Source organism: Odocoileus virginianus, unplaced genomic scaffold (assembly GCF_023699985.2).
Source record: "Odocoileus virginianus isolate 20LAN1187 ecotype Illinois unplaced genomic scaffold, Ovbor_1.2 Unplaced_Scaffold_34, whole genome shotgun sequence".
Lineage (NCBI taxonomy): Eukaryota > Metazoa > Chordata > Mammalia > Artiodactyla > Cervidae > Odocoileus > Odocoileus virginianus.
In genome coordinates this window covers 36,692-64,104 of record NW_027224296.1, presented here as the reverse complement: position 1 = coordinate 64,104, position 27,413 = coordinate 36,692, and the positions used below count along the sequence as shown (strand labels likewise).

At 54.9% G+C, this 27,413-nt stretch overlaps 1 protein-coding gene across 1 annotated transcript; it reads left to right on the top strand.

The window, feature by feature from the left end:
• The first annotated feature begins 5,451 nt into the window (after positions 1 to 5,451).
• On the top strand, positions 5,452 to 26,843 carry LOC110124512 (uncharacterized). Its single transcript, XM_070463141.1, has 4 exons — positions 5,452 to 5,516; positions 5,558 to 5,990; positions 13,448 to 13,563; positions 22,023 to 26,843. The coding sequence occupies exons 1-4, from the start codon at positions 5,452 to 5,454 to the stop codon at positions 22,255 to 22,257; spliced, it is 849 nt and encodes a 282-aa protein (XP_070319242.1). The 3' UTR covers positions 22,258 to 26,843.
• The last annotated feature ends 570 nt before the right edge of the window (positions 26,844 to 27,413 follow it).

Below are 27,413 nucleotides of genomic sequence, written 5' to 3'. Positions count from 1 at the left end.
GACAGATGTGCCCTAAGGATAGGCTGTAACGGCCAAGGATGGATTTTGTCACCAGAGGGCACCAGGGCTCCAAGATGTCAGTGCAGGCTGCTGGAAGAAACCCTGCCAGGAAGCCCAGGATTCCTGGGGAGTCTGCAGTCAAGCGCAGACTGGGATGGGGTGGGGATGGGGCTGCACAGATTCTGGAAACCCCAGCAAGGCTCAGGCCAGCCAGGAGCTGCTCCTGGGCCAGGTGGGCCCCTGATAGGATCCTGGCCTTCCCTAGGAAGGAGGATGAGCACTTACTATGTACCAGGCCCTCTTCCGTGCCTACTTCACCCTGTTTAATCCTCACAACAGTACTGTGATTGGTAGCCACTACTGATAGTCTTCTGTTGAGGAATATTGAGGAAAGCGAGGTTCCAGTTTACCTGGCTATCAAATGGAACTCCTGGGATAAGAATGCAGGCAGCCATGGCTGTCTTGGGGACCCCTCCCACCCCCTTTCTGGGGGTCTGCCAGGGCTCCCTGACTCTGGCTGGCTGCCCTGGAGCTCAGCCAGCCCCAGCTGACCCCTTCCCCTCTTCCAGCCAGCTCCCAGTCTGCTCCCTGAGCTAGCCCAGGGGTAGGAGGCTATAAGGCATGTGGGGGAGACTGGTATGGCAGGCCCCCCAGTAAACCTTACCCAGCCTCGCCATCCTCAGCTGCTGGGAGTTGTGGGGTGCTGCCAGCAGACAGAGACCTACCCACTTGGGCCGCCAGACACCCCCTACTTGGGGCCCGGTGTCACTCCGCATCATGTCAGAGCTCCCTGTGATGTCATCATTGGCAGGCACATCATGGCTTTGTCCTCCTCGTGGTCTGAAAGGGTTACTCAGACAGGACCTGGGGAGGTGGAGTCAGACAGGAGCCTTACCCAGGCTCCAGGTCCGCCAGCTGGGTGGGCTGGACTGGGAGGAGGGGGTGGTGTCTCAGGATTTTCCCCAGGGCGGATGGCCATTTTTGGTGTTGGCTGCTCCACTTATAGCCACTCCTCCCAATCCAAGGAGGCTCTGGGTTCAGCGGGGGCAGGGGCAGTGGGAGGAATCTCTCATCCCTCAACAGGACGGCTCTGGGTGTCAGACTCTAGCCCAGGACTAGCCTCCTGCTCCTCGCAGGGAGGCCCGATCCGATGGAATAGGGGCCTTCCCTCCATCCCTTAAGAAAGCAGCGAGGCAGAGACGGCCTAATGGGGAGACACAGTCAGACCCGTCAACTTGCTGACTGTCTGTGCTCACAGCCTGACAGCCACACTCTCGCAGGCTAGCAGCCCTTCCTTGTCACAGCCGAGCCCTTGACTACACGTGGGCCTCAGAGACAGGCTGTCTCACCCCGACAGGGGACACAGGCACATGGTCGCGTTCCCATATAGGGAACAGGAGTTCCTTTCCTCTCAGGGCTGAGTTCCTAGAAATCAGCACAGTCCCCAGCACAGAGCAGATGTGCATTCACACGTGGAGAGTCAGTGGACATTCACTTACACAGGTCATGTGACCTGGGGTGGGGAGGGACTGGAGCAAAGGTCACCAGTCTCCATCCCACTTCAGGACAGGATGAGAGCATCAAGGAAGCATCGCTTCTCCTTCCAGCACCACCCCTGGCCCAGCTCCTGTGATGGCCTCTCCTCAGGCAATGCCAGTCACTGAAGGGGCCTGGGTCAACAGGGCCAGCACTCCCCCCACTCCAGATTCCTTTCCAGTGAATTGGCACTCTGAGTGCTGAATGTTAGGAACCCCAGAGATCTAGACATGAGGTGCTCTGGGCATTTAGGGCCTCTGGGTGCTGGGAACTCTAGGTTTCGGGTTCCCTGTGGTGTTCAGAGCTCTGGCACCCTTGGCGTTGGGAATCCTGGATTTTGAGAGCTCTAAGGTATTTAGAAATCTGAACACTGAATGCTCTGGACATCAAGGCTGTACCCAAGACAGGCCAAAGTCAATGTTTCCGATCTTTCTTTCTAATTTTACCTTCAGCTGCTGAGATCCATCCCCTGCTCTGATTCCTGTCATTGGCTCATGCTGACCCTTAGACCAGGGCCAGATTAAGCACAGCAGGATGGTCTGAAGGGCACATGGAGCCCAGAGGCAGCTCTTGGATCTGGAACCAACCTAGATCCCTCCCTTGCATTGGAGCAGGATAGGGAAGGTGCTAGGCGCTGACCACTAGGCATTCACGGGAGGAAGAATCTGAGAGCAGAGCCCAGGTGGGTTTCTGCAGCTCCTGAGGCTGGGGCTTCAAGCCTGGTCAGGCCGGGCTGTAACTTAAAGTTATGTCCAGCCTCCCCCCACTTCTTAACAGGGTCCCCCAGCACCCCTCCACCAACTGCCCAGTGCTGCCAGCTCCTACAGTGCCTTCCACAAGTGCCTACCCTGACCTGATCCCGCATCCCACCAGACACACACCTAAGCACACCCTGTGCTGCCCGACAGAGGCCTTGCTTCTTCGGGCTGATGATGATAAGTGAGACCAGTCAGCACCAGGGCATCTGATGTGGACCCAGCCCTCCCAGGAAATAGCACTGCAATGGGAGGCTCCTGAGACACGCCTTAGACCACAGTGGGCGGGGCCCGGCCACTGCCTGTCCTCCTGCTGCCCTGCCCAGGAAGAAGCCAGCCAGCGAGATGTCTGACCCCACCGGTCCTCCCCTCTGTCCTCTGGCCTGGTCCCCCTCCTCTCCCCATGGTGGCTCAGTCTGGCCATGCCCTTCCCATCCTGTGGGCCAGAGGCCTAGGCCACGGTGGGGGTGAAGCCATCTCGGCTCTGACCTGGGCTAGGCCCAAACCTGCCTCCCTTGGGGCCTTATTCTGGTTGGAAGAAAACAGTCACTTTAGTCTCTGACTCGTGGAGACAGGCAATTTTTCAAACCAGAATCTTTCTCCTAAGCTTTTCCTCAGTACTCACCTCATTGTGCATCTGCTTGAAGCCCTTTCTAGATCAAAATGGGTAAAATGCACAGATCTATAAGTCTCTGTATGTATGCAAATGTAGTTTGTGTGATGTCATCACTCTAGCAAAACCCATGTGGGCAACATCTCCAACTTTCCCAAATCCCCAGGGAGAAAGTGTGAGACTGTCTCCCTGTCCCGGGATTCATCCCAAATGCACCTTCTCCCTGACTCAGGGCTGAGTCCTGAGCACTCCTCCCCTTCGCTTCTTCCAACCCCAGCCCGCTCCCCAGCCCCACTTCACGTGGAGTCCTTAGAGTGGGGTGGCCACGTTGGTCCCAGAAGCTTCACTGACATGCAGTGCTCTCTTTCCAGGGACCCCCAGCCCCAGTCTACCCCTTTAAGGGGAATGGAGGCCATTGTCCCACCCTCCTATTCTCCCTTGTCCCCACTCCACTCCATGGAGGACCTTCCAGCTGCCTCCATCCTGTCTTCCCTGTGTGGTGGCCCTTTATGACAAGCCCCAGTGGGAGGGAGGGAGGGAGAGACCAGAAAGATAATTTATGTCCCAGCAGGAGAGGCAGAGGGAGGGAGGCTTGGATCACAGGGGCCCAGTCCCCAGAGTCGGGCACACACGCACACTGAGACCCAGGGCTGCTTCAGTGCACAGTCACTCCCCCCAAACACAGATCCATCTAGACAAATCCACAAGGGCTGGGGGCATGGGAGCCACAGACTGCTCAGGAAGAGGACACACACACGTGAGACACCTGCGGTTCGTTCATAGAATACAAATCACAAACGAGCTGTAGAATACAAATCACAAACCTGCAAGACAGGGGACAGAGTTAAAACAAAAATAATCTTGCTGATGAGAAGAACGTCTCCAAATCTTCCCGGTTCTGACCAAGCCTCTAAAGTGAATAGGTTGTAAGTTCTGAGTGGTTGGGCCCTGGAGAAGCCTGGTGGAATGGACTGGTGCTCCTTGACAGGAAGTGTCTGTGCCTGATACCTGCTATCTTGCTTAGAGCCTCTGTAAATTAATCAAGTGGAATCTCACTTGTCAACTGATCTTGTTTGAGTTTGGCATGTGTGAATCAGCTTCTTGGAGGCTGACTATCCCAGGGATCAAAGAAAACTGGTTTCCTGGGCAGACAACAGTGAGGACAGATTCAGGGTGCAGAGAAGAGACTGGTCCCTTTCCTGAGCACATGCTGGGGTGACAATAGTCCCCTGACAGCCAGTACTAACTGGCCCTTCTCCTTGAAAGCTGGTGGCCTCAAGACAAGCAAATGTGGGAGCCCCTTTCCACCAACTGCCAAGCTTTGCTGCTTAGAGGCAGCCTGGAGCAATGTGTTTTGTTTATTTTGTAGGACAGGAAACTGAGGCTCAGCAAAGCTACCTTTGGCAAAATCTCCTTTAGCTAGGATTGGAACCTCCGCATGTCTCCCCAGGGTGAGAACAGGGGGCCCAGGTTGGTGTCTGCAGCCCTTGTAATACAACAACCCCTGTGCGTGCTGAGTCATTTCAGTAGTGTCCAACTCTTTGTGACCCTATGGACTGTCGCCCACCAGGCTCCTCTGTCCATGGCATTCTCTAGGCAAGAATACTAGAGCGGATTGCCATGCCCTCTTCCAGGGGATCTTCCCAGCCCAAGGATAGCACCCGAGGCAGTGTAGCTTTGACCAAACCAGTGAGAGGGTCAGTGGAGAAAGGACCCCCAAGCCCTCCAGTTCCAAGGAGTAGGACCCAGGCCTTACCCAGCTGTGCCCACAGTCCCCAGCGGCACTGATCCAAAGGGAATGGAATTTGCTCAGACTTCTCTCTAGGGTGGAGGCAGCTGCAGAAGGCCGGGGCCTGGCAGGCTAACTCCAGCCCCAGTCCCCAAGTGCCCCAGGCCTTTCTGGCTTCATTCCAGCCTAGCCCAAGGGGAGACATCTACTTCCTCCAAGGGCCCCAGCTGGAGGGCAGCGAGGATGAGGCAGAGCAGTGGGCTCCTTTGTGGAGTCCACTCCCAGGGGTTCATGGGGCCCAATCTTTGGAAAGCTTGGAGCAACTGGTAAATTTATTCCCTGGGAGGAGGAGCCTGAGAAGTCGGCCAGGGGTGGGGATGAGAATGGGGTGGGGGGTGGCGGGGGTGGTGGGGGTGGGCAGGGCGGCCAGGGGAGCTGCTTGGAGAGGGGAGGGATTTGGCTAGGTCTCCCAAGCCTTCTTCACTCCAAACTTTCACCAAACTCTTGTCCCCCGCCTGCCCAAAACCAAAACACAACAAGCTCAGGAGGAGCTAGGAGCAGATCCGCGGGGAAGGCAGACTCGCGGCGGCACAGAGCCTCAAGAGGCTGATGGAACTTTCCCTTTAAGAAAGCCACCTGGGCGCACCGCGGGGCGGATGCAGCTCGCCTGGGGGCCGGGAAGAGGGTATGGGAAGGGGGCGCTGCACCCAAGCCTCTCTCTAGCCTGCGGTTGGTCTGGGTGTTTGGTGGCTCCAGGGGGCTGAGCCCCAGGAAGAGCGAGAGGGCGCGAGCGAGTGTGTGTGTGTGATCACGCATGCATGCGGGCATCTGTGGATGAGTGTGGGTACACGCGTGGGGATGTCTGTCTCGCCGGAAAGGTCGGGTAGGTGCATGCGTCTGGGTGTCACCGCTGTCACCGAGGAGCTGCAGTGGGCGGGGGGTGGGGGGCGGGTCGCGGGGGTCTGCTCCTGGAGGAGGAGAGCTGCGGGCCGAGGACGGTTTGGTCCCGAGCGGCAGGCACGTGGCAGTACCGGTAGCGCCAGAACCAGAGCGTCCATTAGAGGCGCCAGTTGGGTCTGCGCGCTGGGGGCCTGCAGACGCCAGGAACCTCCAGCCGACCTGCCTCCCTATCTGCCCGCCGACTCGCCGGTCGGTTGCGGGCTCCTGCGCGCCCAAAGGTCCTGGGAAGACGTGCCCGGGAGTCTGGGTGCCCTCGGACCCTTGTCTGCGGCTCCCGGCTCTGGGAAGGGGCTACGGCCGCGGTGTTCTCCGGCTGTTGTTCTCCCGGGAAGAATCCGCGCCCTCCCCACCCCAACCGTCACTCCAGGTGCGCTTAGGGCGGCCCGGGCGGCCGCAGGTGAGGGGAGGGGCCCACAGTCCGGGGCGTCCACCCCAGCCGGCGCCGCGCACCCCGCAGACAATGGCCGGAGGGAGCTGACTGCAAGTCTGGGGCCCGCGGGAGGGGGTGCTTTCCCGAAGGGCCGGGAGGGGCCCGAGCCGGTCCGGGGGCAGGGCAAGGGGCCGGGACTTAGGCGCCCAGGTATTTTCCAAGGCAGGGGCCGGGGGCGGGGTCATCACCCCCACACCCGCTGAGAGGCCCACACGTGGCGGTTGATGTAATGGCCGCTCCCGACACCTCGCACCCGAATTAAGGCGAAGGTGCCGGCTTCTAGGAATCAGGGCTCTCCAGGCGGTGCTACAGCTTCGAAAGCGACCTCGCCTTTTCCTGCGGTTCAGGGGCCTCTTCTCAGGGGACTGGCCGCTTCTTAAAGGAGCCGCACCCCCTTTCGGGCTAGTTCTCTGCAGGCGACGCCCCCTCGCTGGCCACTGTTAAAGGAGCCGCGTCCCTGTCTCTCTGACAGCTCTCATAAGACCTAGGTCTGTTTCTTTGCTGAAATAAGCTGGATGCTGCAGCTGCAAGAAGAAGATTGGGGGGCCAAAGAGTGGAGAAGGAGAGAAGGGCCTGAGAAGTTAAAGAAGCCCAAAGTGAGGGAGTGTCAGAAAACTGGAGGGTAGTGGGTGAGGGGGACTGCTTCTAGGAAGGGAGGAATGGGCGACACTGAGCATGCCCACGTGTTTCCAAGCTCCGCGAGAAAACGCCCTTAACTCGGCCTACGCTGTGACTGAGGCTCCGTGCCCAGCTCTGAGGATGCAGAAGAATCACACCTCTGCCCTGGGATCTCTCCAGCTGGTGGGGGAGGCAGATTTGGACAGAACTAACCATGCTACAATGGCTGCGTGTGAGGAACGTGTTGATCAGAGGTACACTGCGTGCACTGGGTGTAACCGGGGTGCAGTGGAAAGACTGACTGCAAATGCAAGAGAAAGGAAGGCTTCTTGGTGGTAATGGCTTTGGAACAGGTTTTGAAGATGGGTGGGGTGTATACAGATGGAGATGGGGACAAGGGTGCTCAAGGAAGAGGGAATTGCCTAAGCAACGGAATGAAGGCAAGAACCCTCTGGGGATGCTGGATAGTCCCACATGGCCCGCAGGTGGCCATAAGTGGCTGTAGGTAGCTGATTTTGTCTGTAGGCAGAACTAAGGGCCCTTCCCCACTCCCACAGCCCCTCCCCTCCCTCCGTCACAGTGAATGGGAAATTATGCTTCCTCTTCTATCTTTTTCCTAAACTGTGAGGTTCTTGAAGGCAGGGAAAAAACCTTGTCACCTTTCCATCCCCAGGAAGGACTTCAAGGCTTGGCCCAGATGGACCCTTAAAATTGATAGACCTGACAGTCCTGTTTGGAGGAGAGGAAGACTGAGCAATGAGACAGTAAAGATGGACCAGGTCCTGTGACTGTCCTCTCCCTGTCCTCCCTTGGGTGGCTCACTGGCAGCTTGAACCTAGCTCACCCAACCTCCTCATCCTCTCCCCACTCCAGACCTGCAGCATCCCCAGCGTTTGTGTCTCTGGTCTCTGGGACGGGCACTGGCTTCTTCCTGTTATACCATTAGAAACCAGAGACCCCTCCTCATCCCTCACCCCCAAGTCCAGTGCATCACCAAGTCCTACCAAAGTTACCTTCTGTATTTTCCCTAGATCTGTGCACCTCTCCCCACCCCATCACCACCTTCCTGAGCCAAGCCCCTCATTCCCGGCCTGGCCTAGTCCTAATCATCTCCCCACCCCATCACCACCTTCCTGAGCCAAACCCCTCGTTCCCGGCCTGGCCTGGTCCTAATCATCTCCTCACCCCATCATCACCTTCCTGAGCCAAGCCCCTCATTCCCGGCCTGGCCTAGTCCTAATCATCTCCCCACCCCATCACCACCTTCCTGAGCCAAGCCCCTCATTCCCGGCCTGGCCTAGTCCTAATCATCTCCCCACCCCATCACCACCTTCCTGAGCCAAGCCCCTCATTCCCGGCCTGGCCTAGTCCTAATCATCTCCCCACCCCATCACCACCTTCCTGAGCCAAGCCCCTCATTCCCGGCCTGGCCTAGTCCTAGTCAATTTCCTTTCTTCCCCTCTCCCCTCCCTCCAGTCCTTTCTCCTTACTAATCTAGGTTGGCATTTTCAAAATGCACACACCACCAATTGCTCCTCCTCTCAGTTACAACTCTGGTTTAAAGCCTCAGTGTCTGTCATTGCCCTCAGGATAAAGATCAAAGCAAGGCCCCAAAGACCCTGACCCTGCTTTTGCATCCACCTTCATCTTTGGCCACTTTCTCCCTCACTCTCTGAGCCCCAGGCTGCTGGTCTTTTTCTGTATTATTTCATTTGCTTGAATCTCTCTTCCTCTTCTGTTGCTCACTGTTGCCTAATCATCCCCCTCTGACTCTTAAACAGCACTTCCTCAGGAAAGTCCTCTGTAACTCTCAGACAAGGCCAGGCCCCACTGGTGTAGACTCTGATTAAAGAGGATCTTTCACTTTCCCACCCTTTATCATAGGCTCTAATTATATGCATTTGAGTCACCTGTTTCACTGGTTTCTGTTTCCACCCAGCCTGTAAGCTGCAGGAGGCCAGAGACTGAAGAGTTCATGGCGCCCAGCACAGGTCTGGCCCAGAGCAAGCCCAAAATAAATATTTGTGGAATAAATGAACTGTGGTCAGCCCTAACTGCCTGCTGAACGATTTAGGCCATATCCTGTTGGCTGTGGAAGACTATTGGAGGGAATCGGGGTTTTAGGACTTTGGGAAGATGAATGGATTGGAAGGGAGTAGAAAGTGGAGGACCTGTAGAGTCGAAACTTAAGCAGAAACTTCAGAAGGTACAAAGGAAGTATAATTAGCCCCATCTTCCAGACTGAGAAAACCAAGGGTCAGAGAGGTTAAGTAATTTGCTTGAAGTCACATACCTAGTGAGTTCACAGTCAGTTCCTGCTTCCAGGTCCCAGAGTCCAAGCTCTTCATCACAAGCTAACCTGATTCTGACCCCCATGGCACAGACAGCTTGTCAACAGTGGTCCATATGTGGGTGAGAGGCAGGCCTGGTGCCTGGGTGATGTGGATGCCCAACCCCTATCCGAGGGCCTGACCTATCACAGGCTTTCAGGTGGTACTTTTTTAATGGATGGATGGGACCTGTTCACAGAAACAGCAGAGGCAGGAGAAGTAGCAAAGCTTTGCACCCAACTCATTGTCCTGGAAGCAGCTGCCAAGCAGTCTTTTTCCCACCGAGAAAGAGAAGCACCTTGAACACAAGGGCCATATTTGCATTGCTCAGGGCTATCACCCTGTAGCCGAAGCTCCAGGACAGAGCATCCTCAGTTTACTCCTCTGACCAGAAGGCATGATGTCCAAGCTTCATTACTGTCATCATTGTCATTATTATCTGTTAGCCAGAGAATGGCAGCTTTGAAGACAATAAGTCTAGAGTTTATAGCTTGGAGAGAGGGATGTGGTGAGTGAGAACAAGGGTATGATCACATTCCCTCTTCTCCTGACTGCCCCCAAAAGACCAAAGCCATGAGCAGGGACTTCTCTAGAGAGGCAGGAAACCTGGCCTGGGTGACTAAGTGAAGGGAAACGGTCACAAGTCACACACTTGCCTGGCCCTGAGGAGGTTATGCAGGACACCTGCTGGCCAGGGGAAAGGCCAAAGGTAACCTAAGGTGGGATCTGATTTAGGTCATATCTGAATGGTCTAGTGGTTTTCCCCACTTTCTACAATCTAAGTCTGAATTTGGCAATAAAGAGTTCATGATCTGAGCCACAGTCAGCTCCCAGTCTTATTTTTGTTGACTGTATAGAGTTTCTCATCTTTGGCTGCAAAGAATATAATCAATCTGATTTTGGTGTTGGCCATCTGGTGATGTCCATGTGTAGAGTCTTCTCTTGTGTTTTGGAAGAGGGTGTTTGCTATGACCAGTGCCTTCTCTTGGCAAAACTCTGTTAGCCTTTGCCCTGCTTCATTCTGTACTCCAAGGCCAAATTTGCCTGTTACTCCAGGTGTTTCTTGATTTCCTACTTTTGCATTCCAGTCCCCTATAATGAAAAGGACATCTTTTTTGGGTGTTAGTTCTAAAAGGTCTTGTAGGTCTTCATAGAACCGTTCAACTTCAGCTTCTTCAGCATTACTGGTCAGGGCATAGACTTGGATTACCATGATATTGAATGGTTTGCTTGGAAATGAACAGAGATCATTCTGTCGTTTTTGAGATTGCATCCAAGTACTGCATTTCGGACTCTTTTGTTGACTATCATGACTACTCCATTTCTTCTAAGGAATTCCTGCCCACAGTAGTAGATATAATGGTCATCTGAGTTAAATTCACACATTCCAGTCCATTTTAGGTCACTGATTCCTAGAATGTCAACGTTCACTCTTGCCATCTCCTATTTGACCACTTCCAATTTGCCTTGATTCATGGACCTAACATTCCAGGTTCCTATGCAATATTGCTCTTTACAGCATCAAACCTTGCTTCTATCACCAGTCACATCCACAACTGGGTGTTGTTTTTGCTTTGGCTCCATCCCTTCATTCTTTCTGGAGTTATTTCTCCACTGATCTCCAGTAGCATACTGGGCACCTACCAACCTGGGGAGTTCATCTTTCAGTGTCCTATCTTTTTGCCTTTTCATACTGTTCATAGGGTTCTCAAGGCAAGAATGCTGAAGTGGTTTGCCATTCCCTTCTCCAGTGGACCACATTCTGGTTTGTGACATTGTACAGGAGTCAGGGATTGAGACCATCCCCAAGAAAAAGAAATGCAAAAAAGCAAAATGGCTGTCTGAGGAGGCCTTACAAACAGCTGTGAAAAGAAGACAAGTGAAAAGCAAAGGAGAAAAGGAAAGATATACCCATTTGAATGCAGAGTTCCAAAGAATAGCAAGGAGAGATAAGTAAGCCTTCCTCAGCGATCAATGCAAAGAAATAGAGGAAAACAATAGAATGGGAAAGATTAGAGATCTCTTCAAGAAAATTACAGATACCAAAGGAACATTTCATGCAAAGATGGGCTCAATAAATGACAGAGATGCTATGCACCTAACAGAAGCAGAAGATATTAAGAAGAGGTGGCAAGAATACACAAAAGAACTGTACAAAAAAGATTGTCACAACCCAGACAGTCACAATGATGTGATCAGTCACCTAGAGCCAGACATCCTGGAATGTGAAGTCAAGTGGGCCTTAGGAAGCATCACTAGGAACAACGAACAAAGCTAGTGGATGTGATGGAATTCCAGTTGAGCTATTTCAAATCCTAGAAGATGATGTGGTGAAAGTGCTGCACTCAATATGTAGGCAAACTGGGAAAACTCAGCAGTGGCCACAGGACTGGAAAAGGTCAGTTTTCATTCCAATCCCAAAGAAAGGCAATCCCAAAGAATGTTCAAACTACTGCACAATTGCACTCATCTCACACACTAGTAAAGTAATGCTCAAAATTCTCCAAGCCAGGCTTCAGCAATATGTGAACTGTGAATGTCCAGACGTTCAAGCTGGATTTAGAAAAGGCAGAGGAACCAGAGATCAAATTGCCAATATATGCTGGATCATCAAAAAAGCAAGAGAGTTCCAGAAAAACATCTATTTCTGCTTTTTTGACTTGTCCAAAGCCTTTGACTGTGTGGATCACAATAAACTCTGGAAAATTCTGAAAGAGATGGAAATACCAGACCACCTGACCTGCCTCTTGAGAAACTTGTATGCAGGTCAGGAAGCAACAGTTAGAATTGGACATGGAACAACAGACTGGTTCCAAATAGGGAAAGGAGTACGTCAAGGCTGTATATTGTCACCCTGCTTATTTAACTTATATGCAGAGTACATCATGAAAAAAACTTGGCTGGATGAAGCACAAGCTGGAATCAAGATTGCTGGGAAAAATATCAATAACCTCAGATATGCAGATGACACCACCCTTATGGCAGAAAGTGAGGAGGAACTGAAGAGCCTCTTGATGAAGGTGAAAGAGGAGAGTGAAAAAGTTGGCTTAAAACTCAACATTCAGAAAACTAAGATCATGGCATCTGGTCCCAACACTTCATGGCAAATAGATGAGGAACAGCGACAACCATGACAGACTTTTATTTTGGGGGCTCCAATATCACTGCAGATGGTAACTGCAACCATGAAATTAAAAGACACTTGTTTGCTTCTTGGAAGAAAAGTTATGACCAACCTAGACAGCATATTAAAAAGCAGAGACATTACTTTACTTTGCCAACCAACAAAGGTCCATCTAGTCAAGGCTATGGTTTTTCCAGTGGTCATGTATGGATGTGAGAGTTGGACTATAAAGAAAGCTGAGTGCTGAAGAATTGATGCTTTTGAACTGTGGTGTTGGAGAAGACTCTTAAGAGTCCCTTGGACTGCAAGGAGATCCAACCAGTCCATCCTAAAGGAGATCAGTCCTGGATGTTCATTGGAAGGACTGATGCTGAAGCTGAAACTCCAATACTTTGGCCACCTGATGTGAAGAACTGACTCATTTGAAAAGACTCTTATGCTGGGAAAGATTGGGGGCAGGCTGAGCAGGGCACAGAGGGGTCAGTAAAACACATCCAATCCCTCAGGGAACTGCCCACCCCACAGTGGACAGACATAAGCAGACATGTCTCGAGTGAGTTTATAAGAACACTGGTAGCACAAAGCACAGAAGAGGAGGCAGTTTGTTCCTCCTGGAGGGGAGGGGGCCATGCCAGGAAGAGCAGCAGAGGAGAGGTGACGCTGAAGCTGGGTCCCAGAGGGTTTGTGGGATTTCACCTGGGGAGCAGGAGGGAAGGTGTTCAGCAGGGGCCCGCCTGAGCAAGGGCATGGAGGCGTGCATGCACATGCTGTGTTTGCTGTGCCCAGAGCTTCTGGTCCAAGTGAGTGATGTAACTCCAGATGCCGGGAGCCCAGGCTGAGCAGCATCAGGATAGGGAAGGCCCGTCCTGGCCACCGGGCTGGGGCGAGGTGGGGGAGCAGGTGCTGATCCAAGCTGACTCCCCTTCAGGGGAAGGTTGAGGCCATTCACACAGACGATGAAGGGATTGGACCCTGTCCCAGTTCTGTGTTCTTTATTTTATTTTTTTAATAGAATTGGGCATCTGGAGAGTCAAAAATAAACCTTTGCATTGGGACAGGAAGCCTGGAGACCAAGGGTTTCAGGGGAAGGGTTGGGAGGAGAGTGAGGTAGGCACTGGACTGAGGGTCATTCAGAAAGGAACAGGATGGGGGGTGGGGGGTGGTGGGAAGAGCAGCAGGGGGTCTGGGGCCTGCACTGCCTGTCCTGGAGAGCGACACACACCCTGCCCTGCCTTCCCCAGGCCACGTCCTAGCCTCATTCTCTGCTCTCTCCACTGCCTGCTCTGGAGCCACACACGTCCTGCCTGCCTTCCCCGGGCAAGTCCTCGCCTCATTCTCTGCTCTCTCCACAGCTCTGGAGGCCTGTACTCCGAAAGGTGCTAGAAACAAAGCCTGTGAGTGTGATCTGGGACTCCAGAGCCCCTCACCCACTACCACCATGGAAGGAAAAGGTGCCAAAGGGATGCTGGTGAGTACAGGGACCAGACAGCAGTGAAGGGGTGGGGGTCATGAGCACCATCTGTCCCTTCTGGGGCCTGCTGTCAGCTGCTGGCCCCGACAGGAGGGCCTAGGAGGCTCTGTGGGGCCCCGAGTCTGGCACTGCCAGGACTCCTGAGTGCTAGGGCTATCGCAGGCCCAGGCAGGCAGCCCCTCACCCAGCAGGTTAGATACTGACGCGGTTCGGAGCCCACAGCAGGCAGATTCTGCTGCAGAGCCCAAAAGGCATGCTGGGAGGCAGGAAGCACAGTCCCCACCCTCGTCACAAGATGCCCTGGAGATCAGGCTGCAGTCGGTCCTGCCGGGAGGGCTGTCCTGTGGCTGACACCCCAGCACCCTCATCCTGTACTCTGCCTGCTGTGGGGAGCATTCAGTAGGGGCTGCTCAAGGGGTCCTCAGAGACTGATTTTTCTCTTCTTCCACTCGAAAAATAGCATACAACATTTCATGTTGAATCCTCTTGTGAGATCTTTCAGGACACATCCCTCTCCCCTTTCCCCAAGTCATGGCTCTTCACTGCCCACTGCCTCAGAGCACAGGAGAGGTGGTGTGAAGCAGAGGGCAAGAGCAGGGCCAGCTCATGGATGGATGGCTCATGGATGGACGGAGCAGGCCAGCTCTGGAATCAGAAGCCAGGAAAATACCCAAGGGCGGTCGTTGTATTCCTTCTCTGGGGATATTGCCTCAAGAAGCAGTGAGACTGGGCAGCCGCCCGGGAGGAAGCCGGTGGCTGAGCACGGCCCCGCCCTTGGCTCCTCCCTTCCCCACGTGGATTCTCCTGTCGCCCTTCTCATTCGGTGAGAGACTGACGACCTCGGGTCTCTTGCTGAGCCCTCCCCAAACAAGCCCTGTCTCTCACCAGGGATTTCTGGGACTCTTAAGTCCTCGGTCCAGAGAAATGCTGTTAGGGAGGCAGCCACACAGTTGTGCCCCAGGCTCAGGACCCTCTCTCCTGCCTGGTCCTGAACTTCCAGTATCCAGCCCCTCAGGCCCACTCTGGTCTGGCCCACTCCTGATTGGACCAAGTCTGAATGAATAAGGCTTCTTCTCAAAGTATTCCTGAGCCAGCCTGAGCTCTTGAGTGCTCAGGGTGTGGGCAGAGACGGAGGTCTCCAGACCCGCATACTTGCTAGGGGGGAGTAGATGCCATGATAGGATCAAGTCTGGCTTCCTTCTTGCCAGAAGTGTTGGAATGGCCATGGGCCTGTAACAGGAAGTGGAGTGCGGCTCTGCCCCTCCCTCATGGAGATTCTGAATCCTGTGAAACTTAAGAAACCCTCTGAGGACTCGCTGGCTGCTCTGCTTTCTCTGGAGTGACCCTGAAAGGATGGGGGCAGGCAGGCAGGGATGATGTGGGACCCACCTGGGCAGCACAGAGAGCCTGAATCCCAAGGTCCCAGAACCCCTGCTGCGACTGAGCTTCCCAGACCCCAGGCTCTGCTGGCTAGCCCATCTGTGGAAGGGAATGCCGCCTTGGGACACCTGTTCCCAGCACCAGGATGTGCCTAAAGATAGCCAGAGCGTAGTTTCCTTCGTGCCCTTTGACCTTTGACATCTGCCCACTGCTGCTGCCTCTGAGGCTCCATAGCAGGTCCCCTGGGCACCCCCAGTGTTTGCTCGAGATTCTATTCCTGTGTCTTTCTCAGTTCTGCTTATGACCCTGGGCTACACTATTCTCAGGACTCAGTTGGAACCAGTGCTGCCTCCATGTAGCACTTGTCTCTGAGGAGCACCGTCCCTCTTAGCTAACCTGGGCAGCTGTACCTGGACTTCATTAGCTGCCATGGTCCCCAAAGGGGAGATCATGAAGATGCTCCTTCTCTAGAGCCCACGGTGGGGCAGAGCAGAGGGAGCTGAGGGCCACGCGTGTAAACCAGGGGCACTGGGGCCCTCCCAGGTCTGTGACTCCTGCTGCCATTTGTGTCCTGGGATGCAGGAGTGGGCAGCTGGCCCTGGCCACGAGGTCCTCCCTTCCATCCCCCTTTGCCCAGGCTTGGGCATGAAGACATGGGCCCCCTGGGTCTCCTCGGTGTCTACCATGTATCAACCTTGGAGCCTCTGCAGGGCTGTCCATGCAGCAGGTGCCCCGTGGAGGGCAACTTCCCAGCACGTGCCCAGGCCCACATGCCCACTGCACATGTTCCTCCCCCCACTCCCAGCCCAGATGGTCTCTGCCAGGCCAGCTCAGCTGCCTCCCTCATGCCTCAGCAGCTCCTAGGACAGGGCCATGCAGGAACCCAGCTGGCCAGGGTGTTTCCAAGCCTGGGAGCAGCTGGGATGGTTGGCAGCACCAGGGATGGGGGTGGGGGTGGTTCCTTTCATGGAGACCTAGTGCCTCTATTTATACACATGTAGGGTCGGGTTGCCTGGGGCTCAGAGGACAGGGAGCTGGTAGAGAGGAGCTCAGGACAGGAGAGCCCCACTGCTGCTGCTAAGTCGCTTCAGTCATGTCCGACTCTGTGCGACCCCATAGACGGTAGCCCACCAGGGTCCTCTGTCCCTGAGATTCTCTAGGTAAGAATACTGGAGTGGTTTACCATTTCCTTCTCCAATGCATGCATGCATGCTAAGTCGCTTCAGTCGTGTCAGATTCTGTGCGACCCCATGGACAGCAGCCCACCAGGCTCCTCTGACCACGGGATTCTCTAGGTAAGAATACTGGAGTGAGTTGCCATTTCCTTCACCAAGAGCCCCACTGGGTCAGCTTTAATCCCACAGTCTCACATGACGTCCAACTGAGTCCCCTCCCCTGTGCCTGCTCCCCTCTCGTATAGTATCTTGGGCAGATAGGCCTTGGTGAGTCTTACTGGTCTCTCCCCACATCTCTGCTGCATTGGGTGCCTCTGCTACTGGGAAGTCTCATGATGAATAAGAGCAGAGTCACCCAGGCTAGGGCTCTAGGTGCTGGAGCATCTAAATCGTCCTAGAAGGCTTTGAAAGCACCACAGGCCACCTGGGCCTGTCCCACCCTGACCTGTTCTGTTCTGTTTGGACAAAAGTGTTTAGCTGCTTCTTGTCTGCAGCAGCCATCACAGAGCCTGGCGCACAGTGGATGCTCACCCAGCCCGGGTGTGGGCTTGACACATCCTGGGAGCTCAGCAAGCACAGGGTTTGGCATGCACCGGGCCTCCCTTGGTAGAAGGCTCGTCACTTACCAGGCGTTCTGCAGCATGAGTCCTGGCACGTGACCAGTGCTCGCCCAGTGTGACACGGCACACCCTGGGCACCCACCTGGCACAGTGCCAGGCGCACAGTGCAGCTCACCCCACTCGGGCTGGCCGCATCCTGGGTCCTCACCTGGCCCAGAATTTGGCACACATGGGCACTCATCTAATGCAGGACCCAGCAAACCACCAGGGCTCCCTGGCATGGGGCTGGCACACACTGGGTGCCTTCCTAGTGTGGTTTGACACACAGTAGGTCTTCTCCTATCTTAGGCACCAACACACAGTGGGCACTCTCCTTATATGACAAGGACTAGCAGAGGAGGTGCTCTCCTAGTCAGGCCAGCCTGCACAATGACTGGATGATCCTAGATTCACAACTACAGCCTCCCCAGTGAAATGGACAATATCTAGATCCAGAGGAAAAGGCCCAACCTCCTCAGGCTTCCTCTATGGACCTAGGGCCTGCCCTCCATTCCACTTGGCCTCCCTCCCCACCCTGGCCTCCCTGGAGCCCACCGACTCAGCTCTGTGGCCTCCCCTCCCCTCACACAGCTTTCCAGCAGCCCCACCACCCCAGCACGTTGCAGTCCTGCCTCAGCAGGACCTTCCCTCGGAGTCACAGGTCACAAACAAAGCCCCTCGACTCCTTGGCCCTCTGGAGGGATGCCCACTCTTATTAAGAAAAGTCAGATCTGGTTTCCTCAGTGTGTATGCCCAGAAGTAGGATTGCCGGGTCATATGGCAGTTCTATTTCCAGTTTTTTAAGAAATTGCCACACTGTTCTCCATAGCGGCTGTACTAGTTTGCATTCCCACCAACAGTGTAAGAGGGTTCGCTTTTCCCACACCCTCTCCAGCATTTATTGCTTGTAGACTTTTGGATAGCAGCCATCCTGACTGGTGTGTAATGGTACCTCATTGTGGTTTTGATTTGCATTTCTCTGATAATGAGTGATGTTGAGCATCTTTGAGACACGTGCACCCCAATGTTCATCACAGCACTGTTTATAATAGCCAGGACATGGAAGCAACCTAGATGCCCATCAGCAGACAAATGGATAAGGAAGCTGTGGTACATATACACCATGGAATATTACTCAGCCATTAAAAAGAATTCATTTGAATCAGTTCTAATGAAATGGATGAAACTGGAGCCCATTATACAGAGTAAAGTAAGCCAGAAAGATAAAGACCAATATAGTATACTAATGCATATATATGGAATTTAGAAAGATGGTAATGATAACCCTATATGCAAAACAGAAAAAGAGACACAGATGTACAGAACAGACTTTGGGACTCTGTGGGAGAAGGCAAGGGTGGGACGTTTCAAGAGAACAGCATCGAAACATGTATATTATCTAGGGTGAAACAGATCACCAGCCCAGGTTGGGTGCATGAGACAAGTGCTCAGGCCTGGTGCACTGGGAAGACCCAGAGGGATCAGGTGGAGAGGGAGGTGGGAGGGGGGACCGGGATGGGGAATACATGTAAATCCATGGCTAATTCATGTCAATGTATAACAAAAACCACTACAATATTTAAAGTAATTAGCCTCCAACTAATAAAAATAAATGGGGAAAAAAAAAAAAGAAAAGTCAGTAGGCCGCCTCTGCCTCAAATCTTCTCCTAGGCTGCCCTTCACATTGTGACCTGCAGAGGGCGCTGACCAACACATGCCTCTTCTGCCAAACTCCTGCCTCTGCGTTGGTTCGCTCAACAGGCATCAGGGTCAGAAACTTTCCAGGCTCTCAGTCCATGGGGGAACCAAAGATAAAGGGATGAATAAGCTCCACCCCCTCCTCCCTGGAGTGGCTCCTGGACCCTTGCGGCTGAGCTTTCCAATCTTTTTCCCTTTGGGACATGCAGAAAAAAATAATTTGGGCCCATGGGGCAAATAGACAAGGTCACTCAAAGCTGAAGGCAGCAGGGCTGGAGATTCTGGGCTGCCCAAGCCCGACCGGATTGGCACACTATTTAGGGCACATCGTGTTGGGAGGCTCTGCCTTCCAGAATAGCCACCGGGTCTTACTGCTACAGCTGAGAGGTGATTTACTTTAAGCACCAGCATTCAAAGTAAGGAACCCATTCCTTGCTCAAAAGACTCTAAAAACTTTGTTTAGTTACATATGTTAAACTGGTACTGCTTTGTATTATTTTTTATTGCAAGAGTTCAGCATACAATACAAGGGTTTAAAGAGTTTGGAAGGCTAATCTTCTGAACTCTTAACTTTCTTTTGATGGCACCATATTTAATGTTTGGTTTTGGTTTTGGACCATGTGCTTTTGAGACCAAACAACTAACTGAAAAGCTTTTGGAACCACACATAGTTACAAGTTGGCTTTCACATAACATCTCTGGACTTACTCTGCATTATTTTTTAATGTCCCCAACCAGATGGTAAACGCCTTGAGAACAGGACACTCTCATCTAAATCACTGCATCTCCAGCAGTGGCTCTCACTGTGCTTACTGAGCACCTGTCCCTGTTCTTAGTGATTTCTGCTGCATCTTCATAATAACAAGAATGATGTTGTAACCACTCCCACTTAATGGATGAACAGTTGAGACGTAAAGAGTTTGGTGACCTCACAAGGCCAAGCTGGTATGTAGCACAGCCAGGATCTGAGTGAGGTCTGTGTGGGTCTAGAGCTGGCGTGAAGACACTGAGAGCGGGTGCTGGGATCCAAGTCCCATTGGGCGTCAGGTGTCTGCTGGGAGATGAGGGCACGGTCCTGAGCTTAGGGCCTGCCTGGCAGGCCTCAGACCAGCTCTCAGAAGACTGTGAGGTCATGCTATAAAGACGTGGTGAGGGCAGGGAAGGCTGGAGGCCAAAGGGTGGGCAAAAGGCAGACATGGGCTCAGAAATCTGCCCTGGGAGCTCTTCTCCCTTTAGAGGAGTCAATCTTTGTCTTGATTTGCTTTGTTCACTTGTAAAATGGGAATATTTTATAAAACTGGCACACACTATCTAATAGGGTTGCTGTGGGGCTCAAATGAGATTGTGCAGCTTTCCAAAGGGTCGCTGGAGCCTGTGGACCCAGAATGCCTGCACAGTATCATCAGCCTAATTCACATTAGGCACCAGGCACAGTGGGGCATGCATATCCTGACACAGCATTGCAGCCTAGCTCCTTAACATCAGGGAATCAGACTCTGAATCTGAAAATGGGGATGATGTCATATAATATGCCTAGCACATAGTTCCCTGGTGTCTCAGGGGTAAAGAACCCACCTGCCAATGCAGGAGGCTTGGGTTTGATCTCTGGGTTGGGAGGATCCCCTGGAGAAGGAAATGGCAACCCACCCTAGTATTCTTGCCTAGAGAATCCCATGGACAGACGAGCCTGGAGAGCTGCAGCCCATGGGGTTGCAAAAGAGTTGGACACGACTGAGCAACTAAACCACAATAAGCACATAGTAGGTGCCCAGAAATGGGGGTGCTTGCTCACCTCATCTTGCTGAAGCCAGCTTGGGCAGCCCTCTCAAAGGTCACTTCCCTAGGCTCTCCAGGAGGGGGCAGCAGGGAGCCATCCTGAAGGGAAGGAGTCCTGCCTGGGACTGCCTGCTCCTTAGGGAGGCCTGGCTCCAGCCCCGGACAAGGAGTGGAGTTCAGTGGGCCATCCTGTGGACCTCCTGACCCATGGCTAGTTTTCTTGGAGGGAAATTCCCCTCTAATTGCACCGGATAAAATCTCCTGAGCTTTGCCAAGCAGTAGCCCCACCCTGGAAGACAGCCCCTGGGGTGATAATTTCTGGAGCATCTCCAGGTTTTGTGCTTTTGGAACCTTCCAGAAGGCTCTCCCTAGTCTAGATCAAGTTGCCCAGTCCACACCACGCCCCAAATGTAGCAGAATACCTAAGTGGGCGGAGTCTCTTACTCCCCGCTCTGTCCCTGCTCTGAGTACAGTTCTCGGCACCTACTTGGTGCTCAGGAAATGACCCGTCCAATGACTGAACGACTGAATCTGCCCAGAGGTCATTTTGCCCAAACCTCACTGGGAGGCAATGGCTCCATGGTCTCCACCATGAGTCTTGAGGACGGTGACCACATCCTAACCGTCTTTGACTGTCTATAGCACCGCACGGGGCCTTCCCAGGTGGCTCAGTGGTAAAGAATCTGCCGGCCAGTGCAGGAGGTGCAGGAAACACTGGTTCAATCCCTGGGTCAGGGAGATCCCCTGGAGTAGGAAATGGCAACCCATGCCAGTATTCTTGCCTGGAAAATTCCATGGACAGAGGCACCTGGCAGGCTACAGTCCATGGGGTTGCCAAGAGTCAGACACGACTGAGCACGTATGCAGCAGCAGCCGCCCAGGGACACTGGGCCCCGAGGCCCTGAGTGCCGGCCCTCGGCTTAGAGGACGTGGACCTGCTAGGACTTCGAGTGTCACTGGGACCTCAGCCGCTCAGCCCTGCCTCTCCATCACAGCGTGGAGAAGGCTCGAGCCCTCTGACCGGCAGGGGAAGCCCTGTGCCTTTTGATGTCCTGGCCTCCTCTGTCCCAATACTCTGTCCTACCTGCTCCCAACCCCAACTCCAGTCTGCCACCTCCTGGCTGCAGCTCATCTGTCCATGTCTCCCAATCCTTCTATACTTCCTTTCTCCCTCCTCTGGGAAGTCTTGTTTTTTGTTTTGTTTTGTTTTTATGATTTATTTTTTGACCGTGTCATGCTTGGCATGTGGGATCTTAGTTCCCTGAGGAGGGATTGAACCTGTGCCCCCTGCAGTGGAGGCACTGGAAGCTCGGAGTCTTAGACACTGGACCTTGAGGGAAGTCCATGGGAAGCCTCCTCGATCACCTGTTCTTGCCCTCACCACACCCCTGCATACGACTGCACTGAGGCCCCTGCCCCAAATAGCACCAACAACCCATCTCCCTTCTAGACTGTGACCTCCTCGTGGCAGGGTCTCAGGGCCGTTCATACCCCACAGGCACACAGGGCCCGGCAGAGTGGACGCCATAAATGTTTGTGGAATGAATGAACGAGGCCTGCCCCCCAGCCCACAAAGCCCTCTTCCCATGAGCTCCCCAACAGGACGTGGGGAATTTCCTCCAGGACGTCCTGTTGTGCCCTCACACCCACCCAGCTGGGACAAGATGTTCCAAACACCCCCAGCAGCAGCCTCGCTTCGGGCCAGCCCCGGGACTCCGTCCTCTGTCAGCGCAGTGCTCAGGGGTGCCAGGCCGCCCTTCCCAAACGCAGCTTGATGACGACAGCCCTGGGCTCAGGGAACTGCCACGGCTCTCCTTTGGTTCTGCAGGGCTAGCTCTACGCTTCATTCGTGCAAGCTGAGAAGTCACGTCCTCCCTGGAGACTGCCACGTGGCCGGTGAGCCCCCCCACACCTGTTACCCTCGTCACAACGGCTTTCCCTCCGGCTCATCTGGAGCTAAGGGCCTCCGCTGGCGCTCTCTGCTCACCAGGAAGCCACCGTCTTTGCCCCGACCCTCCTCGTCTGACCTGCCTGACTGCTGGAGCCTCAGTGCTGCGGTGTAAGGACGCGCACACACTCACTAAGCCGTGCGTCAGCCTCTCCTGAAGTGGACCGCGAGCTCCTTGTGTTTCTTCCCACACCCCTGCCCTGCTCCGTTCCCGGCGCCCTCCCTAGACTGCAGACCACTGCCCTTCGGCGAACAGGGAGGGCTGAAGATAGGCTCCCAGGGTAACCCCTAGAAGCCCGGGTCCCATGGGGGCCTCCCCTCCTAACTCCTCGCTGGGGCTTGTCCTCGGGAGGGTCTGGTGGGCGCCTGAGAGACGCTGCCAGGCAGGGCAGGAAGCTGCAAGCTCTCGGTGATTTGGGGTCATCCAGCATACTCACGCAGCCGGGCGTGCTCCAAGGGTTATTGCAGTAGGGGTCTCGGTGATGTTGGGTCATCCAGCACGCTCACGCAGCCGGGCGTGCTCCAAGGGTTATTGCAGTAGGGGTCTCGGTGATTTGGGGTCACCCAGCACGCTCACGCAGCCGGGCGTGTTCCAAGGGTTACTACAGTAGGTCCAGAGCGTCATGGACGAGAAGTAGTAGTAGAAGGCGATGCAGACGACCACGTTATAGTGGATTCCGATGTATGTGGACACCAGCATCATGCTGTAGCCCACACCTAGGGGAGGGGAAGGGCAGGAGCAGCCTCACACCTAGCTGAAGGATGCGAAGCTAATTTTGAAGGGGCTAAGGGGCAGGCTTTCGTGGAGGGCCACAGAAGGGGGCAGACCAAAACCTTGGCAGGAGCAAGCTGGAGGCTGAGTGGGGGAGAGGGCTAAGGGCTTTTGTGTATGCCTGTGGTAGGAGGAGAGGGTGGAGGCCAAGTAAACAATGGATCCCAGCATGGGTCCCTGGCCTTGGCCATTGATGTGGGCCTCGGGTCAACACCTGGGTTCCATAGGGGTTGGCAGTCTTTATACAGATGAGTGAGTCAGCACGGCCCCCAGAGGCCCTTGTATGTGTGTGTCACATCCGGGCCTCACCTTTGAACATGGGGCTGATCCTCCAGAACCCCAGGCAGCCCTGACTTGCAAACTGGCCTAAGGAGAGTTCCATGAAGAAGAGGGGCATCCCGCAGAAGATGAGAATGATGAAGAAGGGGATCATGAAGTCTCCTGGTGGGCAGGGAGAGGGCTGGCTCAGGGCCGACTTTGGGGGATCCCACCCTCTTCCTGCTCAGAACCTGACAGCAGAACCTTTGCTGGGCACAGCACCGCTCTGTGCAGACAGGAGAAAAGCCACCATCAGCAAGGCACTGGCATGAGGGGCCTGACCCTTCAGGCCGCCCCCAGTGGGGACACCGTGGGCCCTCCAGGCCCCCACCCCCACCCTGGGCTTCCCCTCTGCTGGCGGGAGCTGCAGGCAGGCCTGGCAGAGGAGCACAGAGGGCAGAGTGGCTGCCAGAGGGTGCCAAGCAGGGCCTCCCTCACCAGCCCCCCAGCACCCCGTGCCGGGGGCACCAGCCCACCCGAGGAGCTGCTGCCAGCATCTGAGAGGTGGGACACTGAGAGGGAGCTCGAGTTGAGAGCCCCCAGCCCCAGCCCCTCCAAAGCCTCCCCTCTCCCCTCTGGGTGAGGATCTGGGAGCAGCTGAGCCTCATACCAAGCAGCCAAGCTGGGCTGGGCACAAAGGGGCCTGTGTCCAGACAGCCCGCCAACCCGCCGCCACCATATCGCCAGGCTGAGCACGCTGCCCATGGCAGGTGGCTGTGGGGGAGGGGGTGCTGGACCCCTGCGCCAGCTGAAGGCTTTTTCTAGGGGGCACCTGGTGGTCAGGGCTGTAGGCTACAAGAAGGGGAAGCAACTGAGCTGGGTCAGACCTGAGGAAGGCATTCTGGGACTCAGGATGGGAAGGCCAGGGGAGCCACCTCTGACTGCCCATGACTGGGGAGGGGAGAGCCCTGGGCTGGGTGGTGGGGAGACCAGAGTTGTAGGCACCATGCCTGACTTGGAGGACAGACTCCGGGCAGTTCTAGTTCCAGTTCCCTCAGGGGGACTGGAGGGGGTGACTCCAGAAAAGGGTCTCTGAGCTGAGAGAGCATGGACTGCAGAAGAGGGGACTGGTCAGGAAGGGCTGATGAGGGGGTTCACCCCAAAGGAAGGATGCGGGCTTGCCTGGGGAGCTGTGGGGCTGGACTGGGTGGCCTGAGGCCCCACTGAGGACCCCAGCCCCACAGTTGGGACTAACCCAGTAAGTCCCTTTATACATGTGAGCAGACGCATCCCCCACGAGTCAGCCACCCTGAGCCAGAGCCTGAGGGGTCAGAGGAGTCTCTCTAAGAGGCAAGGGAGTCCCTGAGTGACAGGGCGGCCTCCCAGAGGTGGGCTGTTCTCCTGAGAGAGGCCAGGGGTCCCTGAGGACACCCAGGATCAGAGACAGCCGCACGACCTCTGGGGACAGCACGGTCGTGACACTGACCCTCAGTTTGAAAGAGATTCAAGGCGCACAGGCAAATAAACAAATGGGCCTGCTGCTGGGCTCTGACACTGGCCGACAGGCGCAGAGTGGGGGGATGGTCTCACCGGGCCTGCGCCTTCCAGGAGGGCCCATTTGGGAAGGCAGGCCCAGAGGCCCCAGCACCTGATGGTGGCCCTCCTAGCCACGCACCCTTTGCTCTGAGTGGGCGCATCTGGGGGGCCACTTCGGGCTTGCACAGCACGTGGGCACTACTGCACAGACACCCTTGTCCTGCACAAAGGTGTCACTGCCCAGAGGAGACCCTGAGCCTCAGTGGTCCTGGGAGGTTTGGGGCCCAGTACCAGGAACCCTTCACAGGGCACCCAGAGCCGACCAGCAGAGCCTGTGTGCATCATTCGTGGAGGTTGACAAACACCTACTATGTGCCGGGCCCCACCTGAGGCTCAGGAAATTCAGAAGGGGACAAAGCACAGCTGGCCCGCTCAGAGCATGAAGTCCCGGGGAGGGAGCTGTCCCGGGCCCGGCCTGGGCGCTGGGGAACATTCCGCAGGGCCTGTCGCCTCCCTCCTCCCCGCTCACCCGCCCCTCCCCCATCCTCACCACGCAGCCCCTGTACCAAGTCCCCCTGCCCCTCACCCACTCTCCCCATAGGAGTAACTGCCATGGCGCAGACAATGGGGCTGAGTTGGTTAGTACGATGCCTGGGCACCTCCGGCCGTCTCGCCGGGAGCTAGGACAATGCAGCTTTGGTACACAGGGCAGACTCTCAGCAGGCCCTAGGGCCGAGGTGGGGGGCCCTCACACCCCCATTCTCCTCTCCCGTGCCCCGCCACACAGCCAACTCTTCCTGCTCCTTTGCACACTTGCAACTTTCTGCGTCACTTTTGCTGGTGTTTGCCTCTCTGGCTGGCTGTGCCTGCCCCTCCCTGGCACAGACCACTCAGCCCCTCTCCCCACCCCCAGTCCTGCCTCCCAGTCTGCCTGGCACCAGAGAGGGGGCTCGACCTCCTGGAAAGTGACTGACCTGTTCTGGGGAGGAGGGGTCCACAGGTCCCTGAGCCGCCGCCATCCTGGGGTGAACACTTGTAATGGAGTGCGTGCGTCTCCTCCACTCATTCACACCTCTGCCAGCTCCTGGCGACACTGACGCATCCCCTGCCTCTTCCACTGCCTGCTGGGCGGCGTCAATTACTCTCACCTCATCTCCTCCCAAAGCTCTGCCTACCCCCTGCCCTGGCCCTCCCGCTCCGGCCGTCCCCATGCCGCCCAGCGCAGGTGCTCCGCAGCTAGAGTGCGGCGTGGGGCTTGCCGTGTTTCTCCCTTGCTCCCACACACACAACCACAGGGTGAGGCAGAGTGGGAGCAGGAGAGAGAGAGGGCGGCTCATTCCCATTCTAGAGTGAGGCGTGGGGCTTGGTGTGTTTCTCCATGTTCCCCCACACACTCACACACAACCACAGGGTGAGGCAGAGCAGGCAGAGAGAGAGAGGGCGGCTCATTCCCATTCTAGAGTGAGGCGTGGGGCTTGTGTTTCTCCCTCATTCCCACACACACACACAACCACAGGGTTGAGAGGGTAACAGGCAGGAAGGCCAGGGGTCTCCAAACGGAGGAAATAGGCTGCAAGTGCCAGACATTTTTAATCTCTCTTAAGCGGCAGGAGGGAACAAACTGGTGATATCCCCCCCCCCCCCATACAAATTTAAAAGGTTTCTTTTAAAATGTTGTGTTGCCATAACACCTGGTTTCACCTGAAGCTAACTATTCTCAAACCTTGAGTTAACCAATACATTTTTCTTATGGAAATGTTTGTCTTAAGCTATGTTAATGTACCCCAGACTCTGTCTTCAAGTTCCGCCAAATGGCTCAGAACCTACTTGACAAACCAGTATGTTATACTCAGATATTGTTCCCCTAATCTATGTAAATGAAACTATTTGTGTGGTAATCTGCCCTTCTACAAGATTCAAGTCAATCATTTTATGGCCTGGGATGAATTATCTGGTGCCATTCTGAGTTTTAAGACATTCCTTTCTTTTCATTAACAGACTGCTAGTGACTATATAACATCCAGCTGAAGACTGGGGGGGGGGGGGGGGGGGTACTCTTTCTGCCCCCTTCTGATGCCTATGTCAGAAGCTTTCTCTATCTCCTTTATACTTTAATAAAACTTTATTACACAAAAGCTCTGAGTGATCCAGCCTCATCTCTGGCCCCGGATTGAATTCTTCTCCTCTGGAGGCCAAGAATCCCAGCATCTTATCGTTCAGCAACAACCTTTCAGGGTGAGGCAGAGTGGGTGCAGAGAGAGAGAGAGAGAGAGAGAGAGAGAGGGCGGCTCATTCCCACTGTAGAGTGAGGTCTGGGGCCCAGATGCTTGAGAGCACAGGCCTGGCACTGGGTGGGCTCCCGGTAGCGAGGCTGGGTACCACTGGGCAGTAGAGATGGTGAAGGGACAGGAGAAGGGGATGCAGCTACAGGGCCACCAGAGCCTCTCAGACTTTGCAGAGAGCTGTGGGCCGAGGGGTGATGGGCCCTGGAGCAATCCCCCCAGGACTCGGGGATCTCCAGCCAGCCAAGATGGTTAAAAGAATGTGACTGACTGTGCAAAAGAGTTGTGGCCTGGTGAACTGCGCTGTCACCTGTCTGAAGACAGATGGCATTAGCCAAGAGGGGAGCTGCAGACCACGTACCCCTGAGGATGTGCACTGCATCAGCTGAACCTGAGGAGGGCCCTCTGAGAGAGTGTGCTGAG